Consider the following 15,555-nt stretch of genomic DNA (forward strand, 5'->3'; position numbering starts at 1 on the left):
ATCTCTATGATCTTGGTCTTCCGCCCCGTCTTCCTCTCCAAGGTAAGCATGTACTGGGCCAGCGCCACCCCCGCCATCGGGGCGCACACACTCGCGCTCGCCACCGCGCCCACCGTCGCCACGGCAGCCCGGCCCAAGGACTGGACCTCACGCTCGTCCCGGCCAAAAACGGCGACGCGTCTGCCTGCGGCGGTGTGTCTCCAAACCCCTGACGCCCCGCCCCCTCCGCGCGAGCCCCGCCCCCGCGGAAAGCCCCACCCACGAACGCCGAGGGGTGGGGACGGGAAGGAGCGGGAGGGGCGTGGCCTGCGTCCGCAGCGAAGGCAGCAGGCAGGTCTTCCTCACAGCCTGGGTCCGAGGAAGTGTCCCAGGGCAGGAAAGGGAATTGTATTAATTCTCTGTGTCTGGTACTGAGGACCAGGCATTGGTTCATTCCAGCCTCGCCCAGTCGAAATCTGATTCTAACCACGGCCCACTCAGAAAAAGTCCTCCGCCTTCCACCCTCCTCAGTCACTCTGGACTACAACCTCCAGAAGGCATCGGGGCTCAGCCATCTGACTTGCGCAGTAGTGTTCGTTGTAAAGTGCTATGACAACAGGGCGAAGATGGCTTGGAGTTAGGCGAGAGTGAGGAGGTGTCCCTTCCGCCGCTGCTGTCCTTTTTTTGCTACATCTCACTCACTGCCTTCTTCATCATTTCCTCCTCTTCGTGAGCAGCAGGACTTGCCGTGGTTCTCGCCTGCCTGGTCTGTTCCGAGGGATTGATGCCGTTTCCCCTGCTTATCTCCGGGAGTGACAGAGAAAGGATGCAGGGGAGCTCCTTAGGGGGATCGCTCCAACTCTGTGGAGCTGGTGGTGCTACCTGGTGAGGCTCTCTCTTTGCCCGGGACGTGGAACAAGTTGGAGCAGGAGAACTAGAGGGAGGAGTGAAGCTAAGGGTTGCTTTTCTCTGCACCCTCTGTTCTTGCTCTGGTCGTTCCAGCCCTGGGACCCTGGCAGGAATTCTTAAAGGGAAACCTGCGGAAAGAGCGTTCTTAGAAAGGTTGGTCTGGACCCACCTGCTTCGGCATCAGGTAAGAAACTGTGTCTGGAATTAAACATCGGATGCATTAATGCCCTTTCTGTATTTTATTTTGTGGGCAAGATAGATCCTCTGATGCCATGTAATGGTTTTGGGGATATGAGGTGTTAGGTTTCTTAGGAAGAATGTTTGTATTAAAAACAAACAAACAAAAAAACCAAAACAAAACAGCTACGAGCACAATGTGGATGAGATCTTCTGAACATTTTCGGGAAAGGGTGATAGAATTTTTGAAGATTCCATTTAGGAATGTCACGTGGTGCAGGAGCATCCTCCTCCTGTGACACTTCAATCGGTCTTGTGAGCAAATGGTCAAAGCAGTTCTCAGCCTATGACTGAAGTAGGATGCATGTACTAATACCCTCTAATTCCTTCTTGCAATAGGATTATTGCTGCTTCTCTCTTTGTATTGCCGACCACAGCAGTTTAGATGAACTGAGCTGATTTTATCAGCATCTCCCTTCCCCAATCAAGTCCTGCATTTGACTCCAATTTCCTGGAGAATTTCATAGTTTTTTGGCCATCTCACTTTTATTTTTAAAAAGACACCATAGCACACACATACACAACTTGAATATGTTGGGGGCGGGGACCGGGGGAACTATGAGTCCTAACTAAAGTCTGCTTGCATTCAGAAAGGGAGAGATTTTCTAACTTGTTAGAAATATGTAAAGATAATAATTGCTTAGGGGTTTTTTTTTGGGTAAATAGGCTGAACCATTATTTAGAAGAATTTTAAAAAAGAAACTTAAAAAATGTTGTAAATAGTTTACAAGTTATTTATTAGAGTTAAAGGAATTTTTCATTTTGTGTCATTATGTGTCGTTGTTGTCCTTAAATTATGACTACACACTTAGGTTTATGATACAACTTCTTGATGGAAACATTCATTGAAGGGAAAAAATTTAATATCTATAGTATATAGTAATTTTTCAAGGTTTACACGCTTTGATGTATGTAGCAAGTTTCATCCCTCAGAATAAAGACTTTCAAATATTTCTCAAAAATTATTGAAACACATGAAGTTATTATAAAACATTCCTGCTGATTAACAACATTTCAGTGAAAGATTACTATCAGTCTTTTGATTGTTCCATTTAAGCCTTTAGTTCAGAGGGTGAGGTTGGCATTTGTAACGTTGTCTTGCTCAGAACGCACTCCACCACCACCACGCCCACCACCACCACTACTATTCTTAATACTCCTGGATTACAACTGACATTTATCTGACATTTATTGAATGCTTCCTATGGGTTGGGCACTGGGCTAAGCAGTTGCATACTTTAGGCCATTTTATCCTCCTACCGCCCAGAACAATTGGAGACTAGAGTGTGAGGGACTTGTCTAAGGTCCCATTGCTGGAGTGTGGGGTCAGAAAGGCAACCCAGGTCTGTCTGACTCCCTCTCCTGTGCTCTTTTGCTTTTGTGTCTTTTATTGAAAATTCCAACACTGAGCCCTTATAATATTGTCTTCAAAAGCAACATTCTTCTAACTCTACATGCGTTTGTTATCTTTCTTGGACTGGAAGACCTGATTCCTACCTTACAAAATTTGAGGCAGCACTAGCATGACCTGGAGAAAGCTCAGCTCCAAGTATGAACAACCTCAGGGTCCTAGCCTCTTAATTCCAGAATCTCCCTTCTAACCCACATGTTCCTTCCACAGGATTCTGGGGTTATCATTGCCTCAGCCCTTCTTCTAGTCATCCTTCCAAATTGTAGGACTAGGCCAATGAGGTGTGAAAACATCCACATCTCAAATCAAACTAAATCTGAGTAAACTTAGTGGGGAAGATAGCATGTATGTAAGTAAGTATTAAAAACAAAAAAGAAAGCGTCAAGTGCTAAGTGCAGAAGAGAATTTCTGGGGCCTGGGGGATAAAGAGATTATCTCCTTTTTATTATTCTAATAAGGCATAAGAAATCAGTCTTTTGTGGCTATTTATAGGTATGCGCCTGTGAAAACCTTCACATTATTGTTTTCTAATCCTTTAAAAATTTACATGAATGTATGAAGTACTTTCCTGCAGTTTGAACTTGCAATGATTAGAATTAATCTTAACAGAATGGTAGCTTTTTAGCCTTTGTGGGGTGGCTGTACTTGTTTAGCGTTCTAGAGTAGACAGCCTGGTTTTGGTGCTACTTCCACCACTTGCTAGTTGTGACCACTTGGGCAGGCTTCTTAACCTCTCTGTATTCAGGGGTTCCGGAATAATAGTACCTAGGACTTACTTTGTAGTTCTGTTGTGAAGATTAAAATAGAATACTTGCAAAGCGCTTAGAACACTACCTGGGACTTAGTAAATGATTAGTAAAGGTTAGCTATTATTTTCATTTCTAGTGAAGGGAGATGATAGTCATTGAAAAACTGATTTTTGGTTTTTGCTTTTCATTTACTTAAGAACAGAGAATCAGTGAGGAGCTGGAAATCAACGTTGAACGAAGAGTGGAAATTCTTGTTTTAATTCAAGACAGTTAACTAAACCAAATAAACTATCAACTAATACATATTTAATTTTTTGTTATTTGGAGTACTTTTTGTTTTTCTAACAGAAAAGCCAGGTTTCATAACGGAAAAATGCCCTATTACTATTGTTCCTTACCTTCCTTCTTCCTAACTTGCCAATAATTGAATCCCCACCAACTGCTTCTTTATGTCTTAAAGGCAAGGCCCATACATTTCTGAACTCGGAAAATGAATTAGCATTTTATTTAACTCTTAATTTATGGTTAATTTTTCTTTCTTTCCATGGGATGACGTGTCCTTCCAGGAGAAAGGGTAGAATTTATTTTGCTAACCTTCTGAATTTAATTTGCTAACTTACTCTTCTTCTGATAGAGTGTTAAATGTGGCCAAAATATAGGAGTGTCCTACTTAAAAAAAAGTGAAACTTTATTGTATTAATTTTTATTATGAGAAATTTTAAACATAAACAAAAGCATAAGGAATAAACAATGTCCCATGTATCCATCACCATTTATTCGTAAAAAAATAACAGCTTTATTGAAATATAATTCACATACAATTTACCCATTTAATGTATATGATTCAGTTATTTTTTGTATCTTCAGTCATGTGCAACCATTCTGTTGCACCACAGTCAATTTTAGGATATTTTCATTACGCTTTATCTATAACTCTCCTGTCCTTTCTTCCCCACCAGACTTAAGCAACCACTAATTTTCTCTCTATCTCTATGGATTTGCCTATTCTGTACATTTTATATAAGTGGAATCATAAAATATGGGGTCCTTTGTGACTGGCTCCTTTCTCTGAGCATAGTGTTTTCAAGGTTCATCCATGTTGTAGCATATATCAGCACTTCATTACTTTTGATTGCTGAATAATATTCCATTTTGTGAATATGCCATGTTGCATTTATATATCCATCAGTTGATAGACATTTGGGTCATTCCCACCTTTTGGATATCATGAATAATGCTACTATAAAAATTCATGTGTAAGTTTTTATGTGAACATATGGTTTCATTTCTCTTGGCTAGATACCTTGGAGTGGAATTGCTGGATCATATGATCACTCTATGTTTGAGTGTTTGAGGAACTCCCACATCATTTTCCAAAGTGGTTGCACTATTTTACATTCCTATTGGCAGTGTATGAGAGTTCTGATTTCTCTGCATCTTTGCCAAAACTTGTTTCTATCTGATTTTTTTTTGCTGAGAAAGATTTGCCCTGAGCTACCATCTGTACCAATCTTCCTGTCCTTTATATGTGGGTCACCGCCACAGCATGGCTTGATGAGTGGTGTAGGTCTGGGCCTGGGATCTGAACCTGGGAACTCTGGGCTGCTGAAGTGGAATGTGCCGAACTTAACTACTATACCACCAGGCAGGCCTCTCTATCTGACTTTTTGATTCTAGCCATCATAGTGGGTGCAAAGTGGTATCTCATTGTAGTTTTCCAAAGTTGCTGCACCAGTTTGTATTCCTACCAGCAATGCATGAGGGTTCCACCCGAGGATGAGGTTCTCCACAGCCTTGCTAACACTTGTTATTGTCCATCTTTTGGATTATAGCAACCCTAGTGGGTAAGTGGTGGTACCTCATTGTGGGTTTGATTTGCATTTCCCTGGTGACTAATGATGCTGAGCATGTTTTCCTGTGCTTATTGGCCATTTGTATATCTTACTTGGAGAAGTATGTATTCAGATCCTTTGCTCATTTTTAAATTATCTTTTTATTATTGAATCATAAGAGTTCTTTGTATATCACAGAATCAAGTCCCTTATCAGAGATATGATTTGCTAATATTTCCTCCCATTTACTGAGTCTTTTCACTTTCTCATTAGTGTCCTTTGAAGCATAAAAGTTTTACATTTTGATGAAGTCCACTTTATCTATTTTTTTCTTTTGTTACTCATGCTTTTGGTGTCAAATTTAATAATCCATTGCCAAATCTGAGGTCATGAAGGTTTACTCTTAAGTTTTCTCCTAAGAATTCTTCTAAGAATTTCTTATAAAAGCTTTATAGTTTTAGCTGTACATTAGCTTGCCAGTCCTGGTGGCCTGATGGTTAAGATTTGGTGCCCTCATGGCCCCAGCCCAGGTTCATTTCCTGATCAGGGAACCACACCGCCTGTCAATTGGCTGCAACTGCGTGTTACTGTGATGCTGAAAGCTATATCACTGGTATTTCAAATACTAGCAGGTCACCCATGGTGGACAGGTTTCAGTGGAGCTTCCAGACTAAGACAGACTAGGAAGAAGGACCTGGTCACCCACTTCTGAGAAAATTGGCCATGAAAACCCTATGAATAAGCAGTGGAGCATTGTCTTGATATAGCACCGGAAGGTGAGAGATGGTGCAAAAAAGACCGAGTAGGGTTCTACTCTTCTGTACACAGGGTCTGTAGGCTCAAAGGCACTAACAACAACAAATACATTAGCTTACAATTAGGTCTTTGATCTATTTTGAGTTAATTTTTTTTTTTTAAAGATTGGCACCTGAGCTAACAACTGTTGTCGATCTTTTTTTTTCTGCTTTTTCTCCCCAAATCCCCCCAGTACATAGTTGTATATTTTAGTTGTGGATCCTTCTAGTTGTGGCATGTGGGACACCGCCTCAGCATGGCCTGACGAGCGATGTCATGTCTGCGCCCAGGATCCGAACCTGTGAAACCCTGGGCCGCCAAAGTGGAGCGCGTGAACCTAACCACTCGGCCACGGGGCCAGCCCCCAAGAATGTTTACATTTTTATGCAACCAATCTCCAAAACATTTCATCTTGCGAAACTGAAACTCTATACCTATTAAGCAAAAACTCCCCATTTGCTGTTTCCCTCAACATTGGCAGCCACCATTCTACACTTTGTCTGTGAATTGATTACTCTAGGTATTTTATTTAAGTGGAATCATGCAGTATTTGCATTTTTGTGACTGGCTTATTTCACGTAGCGTAATGTCCTCAAGGTTCATCCATGTTGTAGCATGTGTCAGAGTTTCCTTCCTTTCAAAGGCTGATAATATTCTATTGTGTGCATATACCGCATTTTGTTTATCCACTCATCCAACAATGGACACTTGGGTTGCTTCTCCCTTTTGGCTGTTGTGAATACTGCTGCTATGAACATGGGTGTACAAATATCTATTTGAAAACTTGCTTTCAGTTCTTTTGGATATACCTAAAAGTGGAATTGCTGGATCGTATGGTAATTTCTCTTTTTAATTTTTGAGGAACCACCATAGTGTTTCCATAGTGGCTGCACCATCTTACATTCCCACCAACTGTGTACAAGGATTCCAGTTTCTCCACATCCTTGCCAACACTTGTTATTTTCTCTGGTTTTTGGTAGTAGCCATCCTAATGGGTGTGAGGTGATATCTCATTGTGGTTTAGATTTGCATTTCCCTAATGATCAGTGATGTTGAACATCATTTCATATGCTTCTTGGCCATTTGTATATGTTCTTTGGTGAAATGTCTATTCAAGTCCTTTGCCCATTAAAAAAATGTTTTTGATTGAATTGTATGAGTTCTTTTTTCTCTTTAAACTTTTATTTTTCTTATTCTTTTTATTTTATTTTTTTTATTTTTCCTTTTTCTTCACCAAACCCCCTTGTACATAGTTGTATATTTTTAGTTGTGGGTCCTTCTAGTTGTGGCATGTGGGACGCTGCCTCAGTGTGGCTTGATGAACGGTGCCATGTCCGTGCCCCGGATCCGAACCGATGAAACCCTGGGCTGCCAAAGTGGAGTGCACGAACTTAACCACTCGGCCACAGGGCCGGCCCCTGTATGAGTTCTTTATGTGTCCTGTATATTAACCCTTTATCAGATATATGATTTGCAAATATTTTCTCCGGTTTTCTAGGCTGCCTCTACTGTGTTCTTATTTAATCCTCACAACATCGTTCTTATCCTTATTTTATACATGAGGAAGCTGAAGTATAGAGAGGTTCAGTAACTTTTAGTAACCTCTGGTTGTCCCTGGTTTCACGGTTAGCATGTGGTGGAGCAGGGATTCATACTCGCATTGACTGCCTCTAGAGTCTGTGCTTTTCACCACCTCAATATTCTCAGTTAATTTCTTGCCCAACTTGATGAAAACAAATGGCCTTGGTTTCTATGATTAGCCTATGTGGAAGGGCTACTTTAAGAAGCAGATTGATCTACATTTTAAAAAGTATAGTTGATCTTCATTATTTGCAGATCCCGTATTTGTGAGTTTGCCCACTTGATGAAATTTATTGGTAATCCCAAAATCAATACTCATGGTGCTTTCAGGGTCATTCACAGTCATGTGCTGAGTGGCAACAAATTTGAGTCACTTGACACGAACTTCCCAGCTGATGTCAAACACAGCGACCCTATGTCTTCATGTTTTAGCTCTCATGTTATGAACAAGTATCCTTTTCATGGATGTTTTCCACATCTCTGTGGTTTGGGTTTTTTTTTTTTCTTTTTTTGATTTTGCTGTTTAAAATGGTCCCCAAATGTAATGCTGGAGTGCTGTCCTTGTTCCTAAATACAAGAAGGCTGAGGTGTACCTTATGGAGAAAATTCTTGTATTAGATAAGCTTAGTTCAAATATGAGTTATAGTGTTCTTGGTTGTTGGGTTCATTGTTAATGAATCATCAATATATTAAATAAAATATCTTTAAACTGAAACAGACCACAAACAAAGCCATATACTGGTTCGTTGATGAAAGTGTTGTAACTAGAGGCTCGCAGGAACCTAATCCTATATTCCCCCAGGAGCAATGGTTCAGTATTTGCTAATTCAGTGTTTGCTGTAACCTTATAGAATGTAACTTCTTTGAATAAGGAGAATTGACTGCATTTCCTGTCATTTAAATTGGTGTATCATGAAGGAAAGCACCATTTATGATAGATAAATGAACTCTCATGGAATCCCAGGGTGTGTGATGTCTATGTTGTAATTCAAAAGGTCCATTGGGCTTTCACATCCACCATATCAGTAACTCAGTGGTGGGTATGGTTGGTGTATCCTCATTCTAGATAAGGAATCAAAGCACAAAGTTGTGTGGGTTGCCCAAAGACACACAGTTGGTATAAATGGACCTACCACTTGTTTTTCCTGATTCTTTTTTGGTATGAATTTCCCTCTTCCATTTTGCCTTTGTACATTTAGAGTGGAGAAAGGGAATAAATGCTTTTCAAGTATCTGTAATGTACCAGTTCTGGTGTTAGTCATTTGATGCATTTGATCTCATTTGCTCTTCTCAGCAACTCATTGTGACAGAAGATGCTGCAGCCTTTCTAATGACCAAACTGAAGGGAAATTAGGTATTTTGGTAAGGAATTATGTGCTAACTAGCGCTGCTAGAATTTGAATCTTGACTCTCCAAAGAATATGTTTTTTTGTTTCTTCGTACAGTTGTCTACTAAGTGTCCCAGAAGAGAGAATTGGCCCAAAATAACTGCATAATTTCTCAGCCTGACTTTCCAATGGCATTGCAAAATGTCTGGTTAATGTTTCCACCCATTTGGTTTTGTGGTTTCACATATGTCTATCAAATACAAAAAATTAAAGTTAAATATAGAAATATTTTTCTCAAAGTTGTCCAAATTTAATTTGCCATGCCTTAAGAGATAATTAATTCATTATTCATGGTGTGAAGTGGATTTTTATTATAAATAAATGCTTTCTTTTTAGAGTGAACGAAAATGTCTTTATTTAAAGCCCGTGATTGGTGGTCTACTGTTCTGGGAGAAAAAGAAGAATTTGATCAAGGCTGTTTGTGTTTGGCTGATGTTGACAATACTGGAAATGGACAAGGTAAGCAACTTATGACCTTGTATCTTGGAGCAAAGCTTTGCAGAGATGAAATAAAAATGACTTTTCTAATATGTACTTTATAGAACTTAAGCGAACTTTCATAATTATGCCCTAATTTTGAACATAGTTTTCCTTATAAGTAATATTAATGTAGCAGGCTGATAAATGTGGTTCTTGCTTCTGTTTTGTTGTTTGTGTTTTTCTGGTTTGTGTTGATCCTGTTGTATTATTTGCTGGAACTTAGAAAAATATTATAAGGCATCATTTAATTTATTTGTTGCAAAATTAGGTTTCTTAGGGTAGACCTAGTAAAATATTTTGAATTTTGAAAAATTTTCTTTTTTATTTATTTATTTTTTTGGTCAGGAGAGATTGGCCCTGAGCTAACATCTGTTGCCAATCTTCCTCTTTTTTTTTTCTCCCCAAAGCCTCTGTACATAGTTGTATATCCTAGTTGTAAGTCCTTCTACTTCCTCATGTGGGATGCTGCCACAGCATGGCTTGATGAGTGGTGCGTAGCTCGGTGATTAGGATCTGAACCGGTGAACCCTGGCCGCCAAAGTGGAGTGAGTGAACTTAACCACTTGGCCACAGGGCTGGCCCCCCCAATTTTCTTTTTTAGAAATTATTTGCAAGAAAACTTGTATTCTTTTAAAATTGAATCTGAAAGCCATTTATACCAGAATGGAGAAATTATGCTACCTCTATTTGTTGGTAGCAAACAACTATTAAATCATTGCTTTCATTTTCATAGTATGATACTAGAAACAACATTCTATCTTATTCTTATATTATTTGCTTCTCTTTGCATCTTCTTATTTTTTAAGTGGTCTTTAAAACATTTTAGTTTTTTTTTTTGAGGAAGATTAGCCCTGAGCTAACTACTGCCAATCCCCCTCTTTTTGCTGAGGAAGACTGGCCCTGAGCTAACATCCAAGCCCATCTTCCTCTGCTTTATACATGGGATCCCTACCACAGCATGGCTTCTGCCAAGCGGTGCCGTGTCTGCACCCGGGATCCTAACCGGTGAACCCTCGGCCGCCGAGAAGTGGAACGTGTGAACTTAACCACTGCGCCACCGGACCGGCCCCACATTTTAGTTCTATATCATTTCTATTTGAAATTTGTATGTGGTTAGGATTTTTAGTCTTGAGCTTTTTTTTTTTTGGTAATCCAGATAGTCACTGGCCTCTTAAAAAGAAAACTTCTTATAATCATTCTGCTGTTCAGTATATATAAATATTGTCTCCTTACATTTTTCTTTATTCTGTTTCTCTTGCTTATAATGCAAACAGTAGAATCTGGGGGACAAGGTGAAAGGAGAAAATTATATTGGCAAAGAAGAGTGGGAGGCACTAAACTGTACTGAGCACCCACTAAATTGTTTCTATAGAAACTCTGGGCCCTGCCCCCCACTAATAGGAGATGGGAGAGCCTTCTATTCAGAGGGTGTCCTGAGAGGTTCCTCGAAGATTATCAACACTGCTTCCTGCCCAACTGTGTTAAAACTTATGATTCCCCTATTATTTGGCAATATAGAAGAGTCATACCACAAAAATACCTGCTAGAGAGAATAATTTCAAACCCACTTCTGCCTAAACTACCTAAAGCTCAACTTGTTTGGAAACTATACTTACTGATTGTCTGAATAACATGCTGTTCACTCATCCTTTCTATTAGAGCTCCTCACTGGGGTGCCACGAGTGGGTTATCAATATGTGGAGATGTTGTTCCCCCTAATTTGTGGCCAGCTGTGAGCAGCTTCCCCTGTTTTCCCAAGCATACTACACAAAAATCATTCCATGTGCATGTCCCGCATAGAAAAAAACACTGATTATCATTTCTCAAAGCCTGGACCATGTGCATCATAATATCCTGGGGTGGTTATGCTATATGAAGATTTTCTATCCCAGATATACAAGATCCTATAAGATCATGTTCTTTAGGGGCGGGGGATTTGAGGAGGGCTTAGGTATCTGCATTTTTGACAAGCTCCAAAGTTGAATGGTGGTACACTAAAGTTTAAAAATTTTTAGTGTTGATCTTATGGACTGGAAGGTTATTGAGAGCAGTTTGCTCTGACATGCTCTGTTTGAGATCGAAATGACTAGTAGGCAGAATAGAGGTAGACATTTGGGAGTCAGCAGCATGCTGGTTGTGTTTGAAGCCCTGAGAATGGATGAAAATACACAGGCAGAGAAGCTGGAATAAGAGGGAAAGAATCTTAGGACCATAAGCTGGAGAATTTGAGCATTAACGAGGGAGATTTGGGAAGGGTAGTCAGTAACAGCTTCTGAGAAGGGCAGCCAGAGAGGCAGGAGAACCAGTTGGGCTGGTACCTGGGAGGCAATGTTTAGTGACATGAAGACTGAGAAGTTTCCATGCCATTTAGCAGCAAGTGGTTCATTAGTGTCCTTGGTGAGGGTCGATGAGTGGGTACAATGGTAAGAAAATCTAGATTTGCAGTGTGTGAAGGAGTGGGTGGTGGGGAAGACTTAGTGTTTATGGCCCTTCAAGGAAATTTATCTGTGAAGGGAAGAAGGGAGGAAGATGACTGGGGACAATGAAGGGTAAAGAGAAGTAGGAAAAATTCAATATGTAGCGTAGAGGATATAATTGATAGAGCAGGGATACAGAGAAGACAGAGATGAGATCAGGTGCACAGATGGAAGGGTTAACGTTAAACAGGAATGAGAAATTTTTTTCACTGTAACAGAAGGCAAGAAGGTAAGAATGGATATAGATGAAGAGAAGTTTACAGGTCGGGTTGGGAAGATGAGACAGTAATGTCAGTTTACCCCTGCTTTCTTTGAGGTGATCAGAGAGTGAAAGGATGGGATTAGGCGTCTTGAAATTGTTTTAGGCAAAGCCAACTGGATATATAGAAGAAGGATTCCTCGCTAATCTTGAGATCCCAGTTGAAATTAGACACCATGCATTTAAAGTGGTACCTGCTTTCCAGCTCTTCTCAATTCAAGATTCAGACTCTGAGAAAGAGTGGGAGTCGGGGTGAGAGAGAGAAACTGAATGGTCCTGCTTAGATTACATGCCAACCTGTGGCTGGAGGGAGAGCTTATTACAAGAATTGAAGTAGAAAACACCTGAGACCAACTGAGATATAGCTACGTTTATCTTTTAGCTACTCAGCATTTATACCAAACATGGGCAACCACCCCTAGTACAACTGCACATGCACGTGGTCTTACCTGTCTGCAGTGGGAGATAAGCATGTGCACCTACTGCTTCAGAGGTACTTTCAGGGAGCCCTGGCCCTTCGAGTCCAGGATCTCTGGGTGATATCCCTTTCTTGTCATTCAGTCATGGTCACGATCCAATATTCTGCTGCCTCTAGACTAAGTGGTACATACAGTCTGCGTTCACAAGCTGTATATAATAGTTGAGGAAAAGAAGAAGAGAAGGAAAAATTTTAGAAATTCAGTTGAAGGAGTAGGAAAAATTGTATAGTAATGTAAAGAAGTCATGTTGGGGGCTACCTTCCGCTTTTTTGCAGCTTGTCACCAGGCTGTGTAACTATGCTACTAAGCTTTTTTTTTTCTCTATTTTCGCTAGCCTTCTGTCTGCTTAGGGTTCTTGGTCTTCGTTGGAGGTGAAGGGACCAGAGAATAGTCTAGGGCTTCTTTCCTGAGGGATCTAGAACACTGATGCTTGCTTGAAGAAGATTGTAGTAGTTTCATTTACTACTGATCCAGACAGTACAGGGAAGCGCCCATAGAGATCCCTGGGTTTCACTCATACTTCTCTCAGTCCCATTTGGCCCTTAAGAGATGATGAGGTAGTCCTGCAGATTGCATCGTGGCAGTACCTGTAAGGGTATACTCCTGTCCCTGTCAGGTGAAAACAAACCATTTCTGTTGTCTCTGTTTTGGAAAGGAGAAAAATGTGTTACTAAGATCTAGAACTCTATTCAAGCAGATGGGTTCTATCAGTTGGCTCCAAGGAAAGACAAGATGTGGAATAACAGAAGAATTTGGAGTTACCCTTTAGGTTATACTGATCAGCTCTAACTCTGTAAGACTCACTAGACTGCAATATTGGAAAATTTGGTTATTAGACAGGGATGTGATAGGAATCATCACATATGCATTTTTAAGTCTTTTGGCCTTGAATTTTGGAAACCACCTCAAATCAGGCCTAGGTGGTATTGATTTTGATTTTCTCCCTGGTGGGGAGATAGAGTTCCATTGATTTCCAGACAGCCCTCCCAATGAAATATCCCTCACTGTATACGTTAGAGAACCAAATTGATATTCTACCATTTTCTACAGAAATACGTTTCCTTTTAAATTTTTTTTATCTTTTAAAGATTGGCACCTGAGCTAACATCTGTTGCCAATCTTTTTTTTTTTCCTTCTTCTTCTCCCCAGACCCCCCCATACATAGTTGTGTATTCTAGTTGTAGGTCCTTCTGGTTGTGCTCTGTGGGACGCTGCCTCTGCATGGCTTGATGAGCGGTGCTGTGTCCGCACCCAGGATCTGAACCGGCGAAACCCTGGGCCGCCGAAGCGGAATGCATGAGCTTAACCACTTGGCCACAGGACCAGCCCCTACATTTCCTTTAAACTCTCAGAAACTGGGTGAGAAATCATAAGTTGGCTTTGCTTTCCCGCTGGGTGAATTAAGTTAAAAAATGCATTTATCACCCAGTCTCCATAACTGGCAGCAACAGTATCTTTCAGGGCTTCCAGAATTAGTAGTAACTCAGAGCCAATATTTAGTATCCTCACAAAGTTTGGGTATTTCCCTTTCCTCAGTATACCTGTGTAAATGACTACCAGTCCTGCAGGGAAGGATCTGAGGAAAATTCATATGAGGCGTGTGTGGTGTTACAGCAATGTCTGTACACAGGCTTGTCTTTATTCAAGTGGCTCTGAGTCTGTAAATTGACTTAAGTGTGGGAATGGGTGAGATGCCATGGCTGTCTAATATGGTAGCTTGAGTTAGTCGTCTTTTTCATAGACCTGGAATATTTTTGGTTATAGACTTCCAAAAATTCCTTAATGTGATAAACACATTATGGTACATTCTTACAATTGCGTACTGCTCAGTAATAAGAAAATAAGTGAGCCACTGGGAACAAAAAGGGCCTTAATGAGTTGCTTGTTCATTTTGTTCCTGGGAATCCCGTATTAATTAATCAGAGCTTGAAATCTGTGAAAGTTAGACTTTTAGTTGAGATCTGGTTACTATAATGGTCTTACTGTCTATTTTAATAATAATGCATACACATTTTGATTCTAGGGGTTAAATTGTCACCATGTGGACTTGGCCCTCCTGGCTTCCTTTTATCCCTGAGGATAGAGCTATGTTGCAGTTGAATCTTGGTTATTTAGTGAGTGAAAATGAGGATTAGGGCGTGACAGGATACACAGGAAGCTCAGTGGGGAGTGTTTTAGAAGTTTGAAGGCTTAAGTTCTTCTCCAAGCCTTCTAGACTTTGCCAGTAACCCCATTCTAACAGTATAATCCCACTGTTTCTGATCAATGTCTTTACTTTTATGCAAGAAACGGAGAGAGACTGTGAACTCATTCGTTACAGTAATTTAAAACCAATAGAATGAATCCCTGAATTAGATTCTTAGTGGTTAAGCCTTGCTGCTATAAGAGGTAATTCTCTCTGCAGAGTCCGAACACCCAGAATTTTATTCTTTACCCTGAGATGAAAATTTTGAGGTTTAAATCTATCATTCTCTTATTTTAAATTATTCATTGCCCTTAGAAAAAGCCATCTTACATATGACTTGGCATTCCTCCTTCCTGTTTAGTTGGCCTGTGGCAGCAGCTGTCCAGCCCACCAGAGTGTCATCTGCAATGGGCACAGGGTCCCGGATGCCTGAGGATGTTAACTTGATTAAACATTCTGTCACTGTGTACAATGCTCCTTAACCCCACTTAGAATGTGAACAGGAGTTATACTACTTTGTGCTTCAGCTCAGCTCAAGAACCAATTTCTAAATATCCCTGTAGGAATTGATGCCCACAGTTTATTCTCTGGTGCCAATTTCTATATCAATTAATTTTTTTTTTTGCTACTAGGTACAGGAAACAGCTGTGATAAATGTAAATAAAAGAGAGATTGGAATAAGAGTGACATAGCTCTCCCAAATTTAGGAAGAGTTGAATTGGCCAAGCCTTAGTCGGGGACAGGAACCAGCATGGCTCCAGAGACCTTATAGACCTCCAGGGGGCTGCTATCAG

The 15,555-nt window shown here is 40.5% G+C and overlaps 1 protein-coding gene across 5 annotated transcripts in view; it reads left to right on the forward strand.

The window, feature by feature from the left end:
- Positions 1–287: 287 nt before the first annotated feature.
- Positions 288–15,555, forward strand: part of BBS9 (Bardet-Biedl syndrome 9) — a 422,348-nt gene continuing 407,080 nt past the window's right edge. For 3 of the 5 annotated variants that reach the window (XR_011437925.1, XR_011437926.1, XM_001500959.7), the window contains exons 1-2: positions 288–1,072; positions 9,218–9,340. Coding sequence is in view for 1 of the 5 variants with exons in the window: in XM_001500959.7 (XP_001501009.2) it covers positions 9,229–9,340 (112 nt within the window). In the remaining 4 variants the exon portion in view is untranslated. Of the gene's footprint in view, positions 1,073–9,217; positions 9,341–15,555 lie in introns of those variants that run through there. The other 2 variants (XM_014739190.3, XM_070264813.1) reach the window with 2 other exon arrangements.

This window comes from Equus caballus, chromosome 4 (assembly GCF_041296265.1).
Source record: "Equus caballus isolate H_3958 breed thoroughbred chromosome 4, TB-T2T, whole genome shotgun sequence".
Taxonomy (NCBI): domain Eukaryota; kingdom Metazoa; phylum Chordata; class Mammalia; order Perissodactyla; family Equidae; genus Equus; species Equus caballus.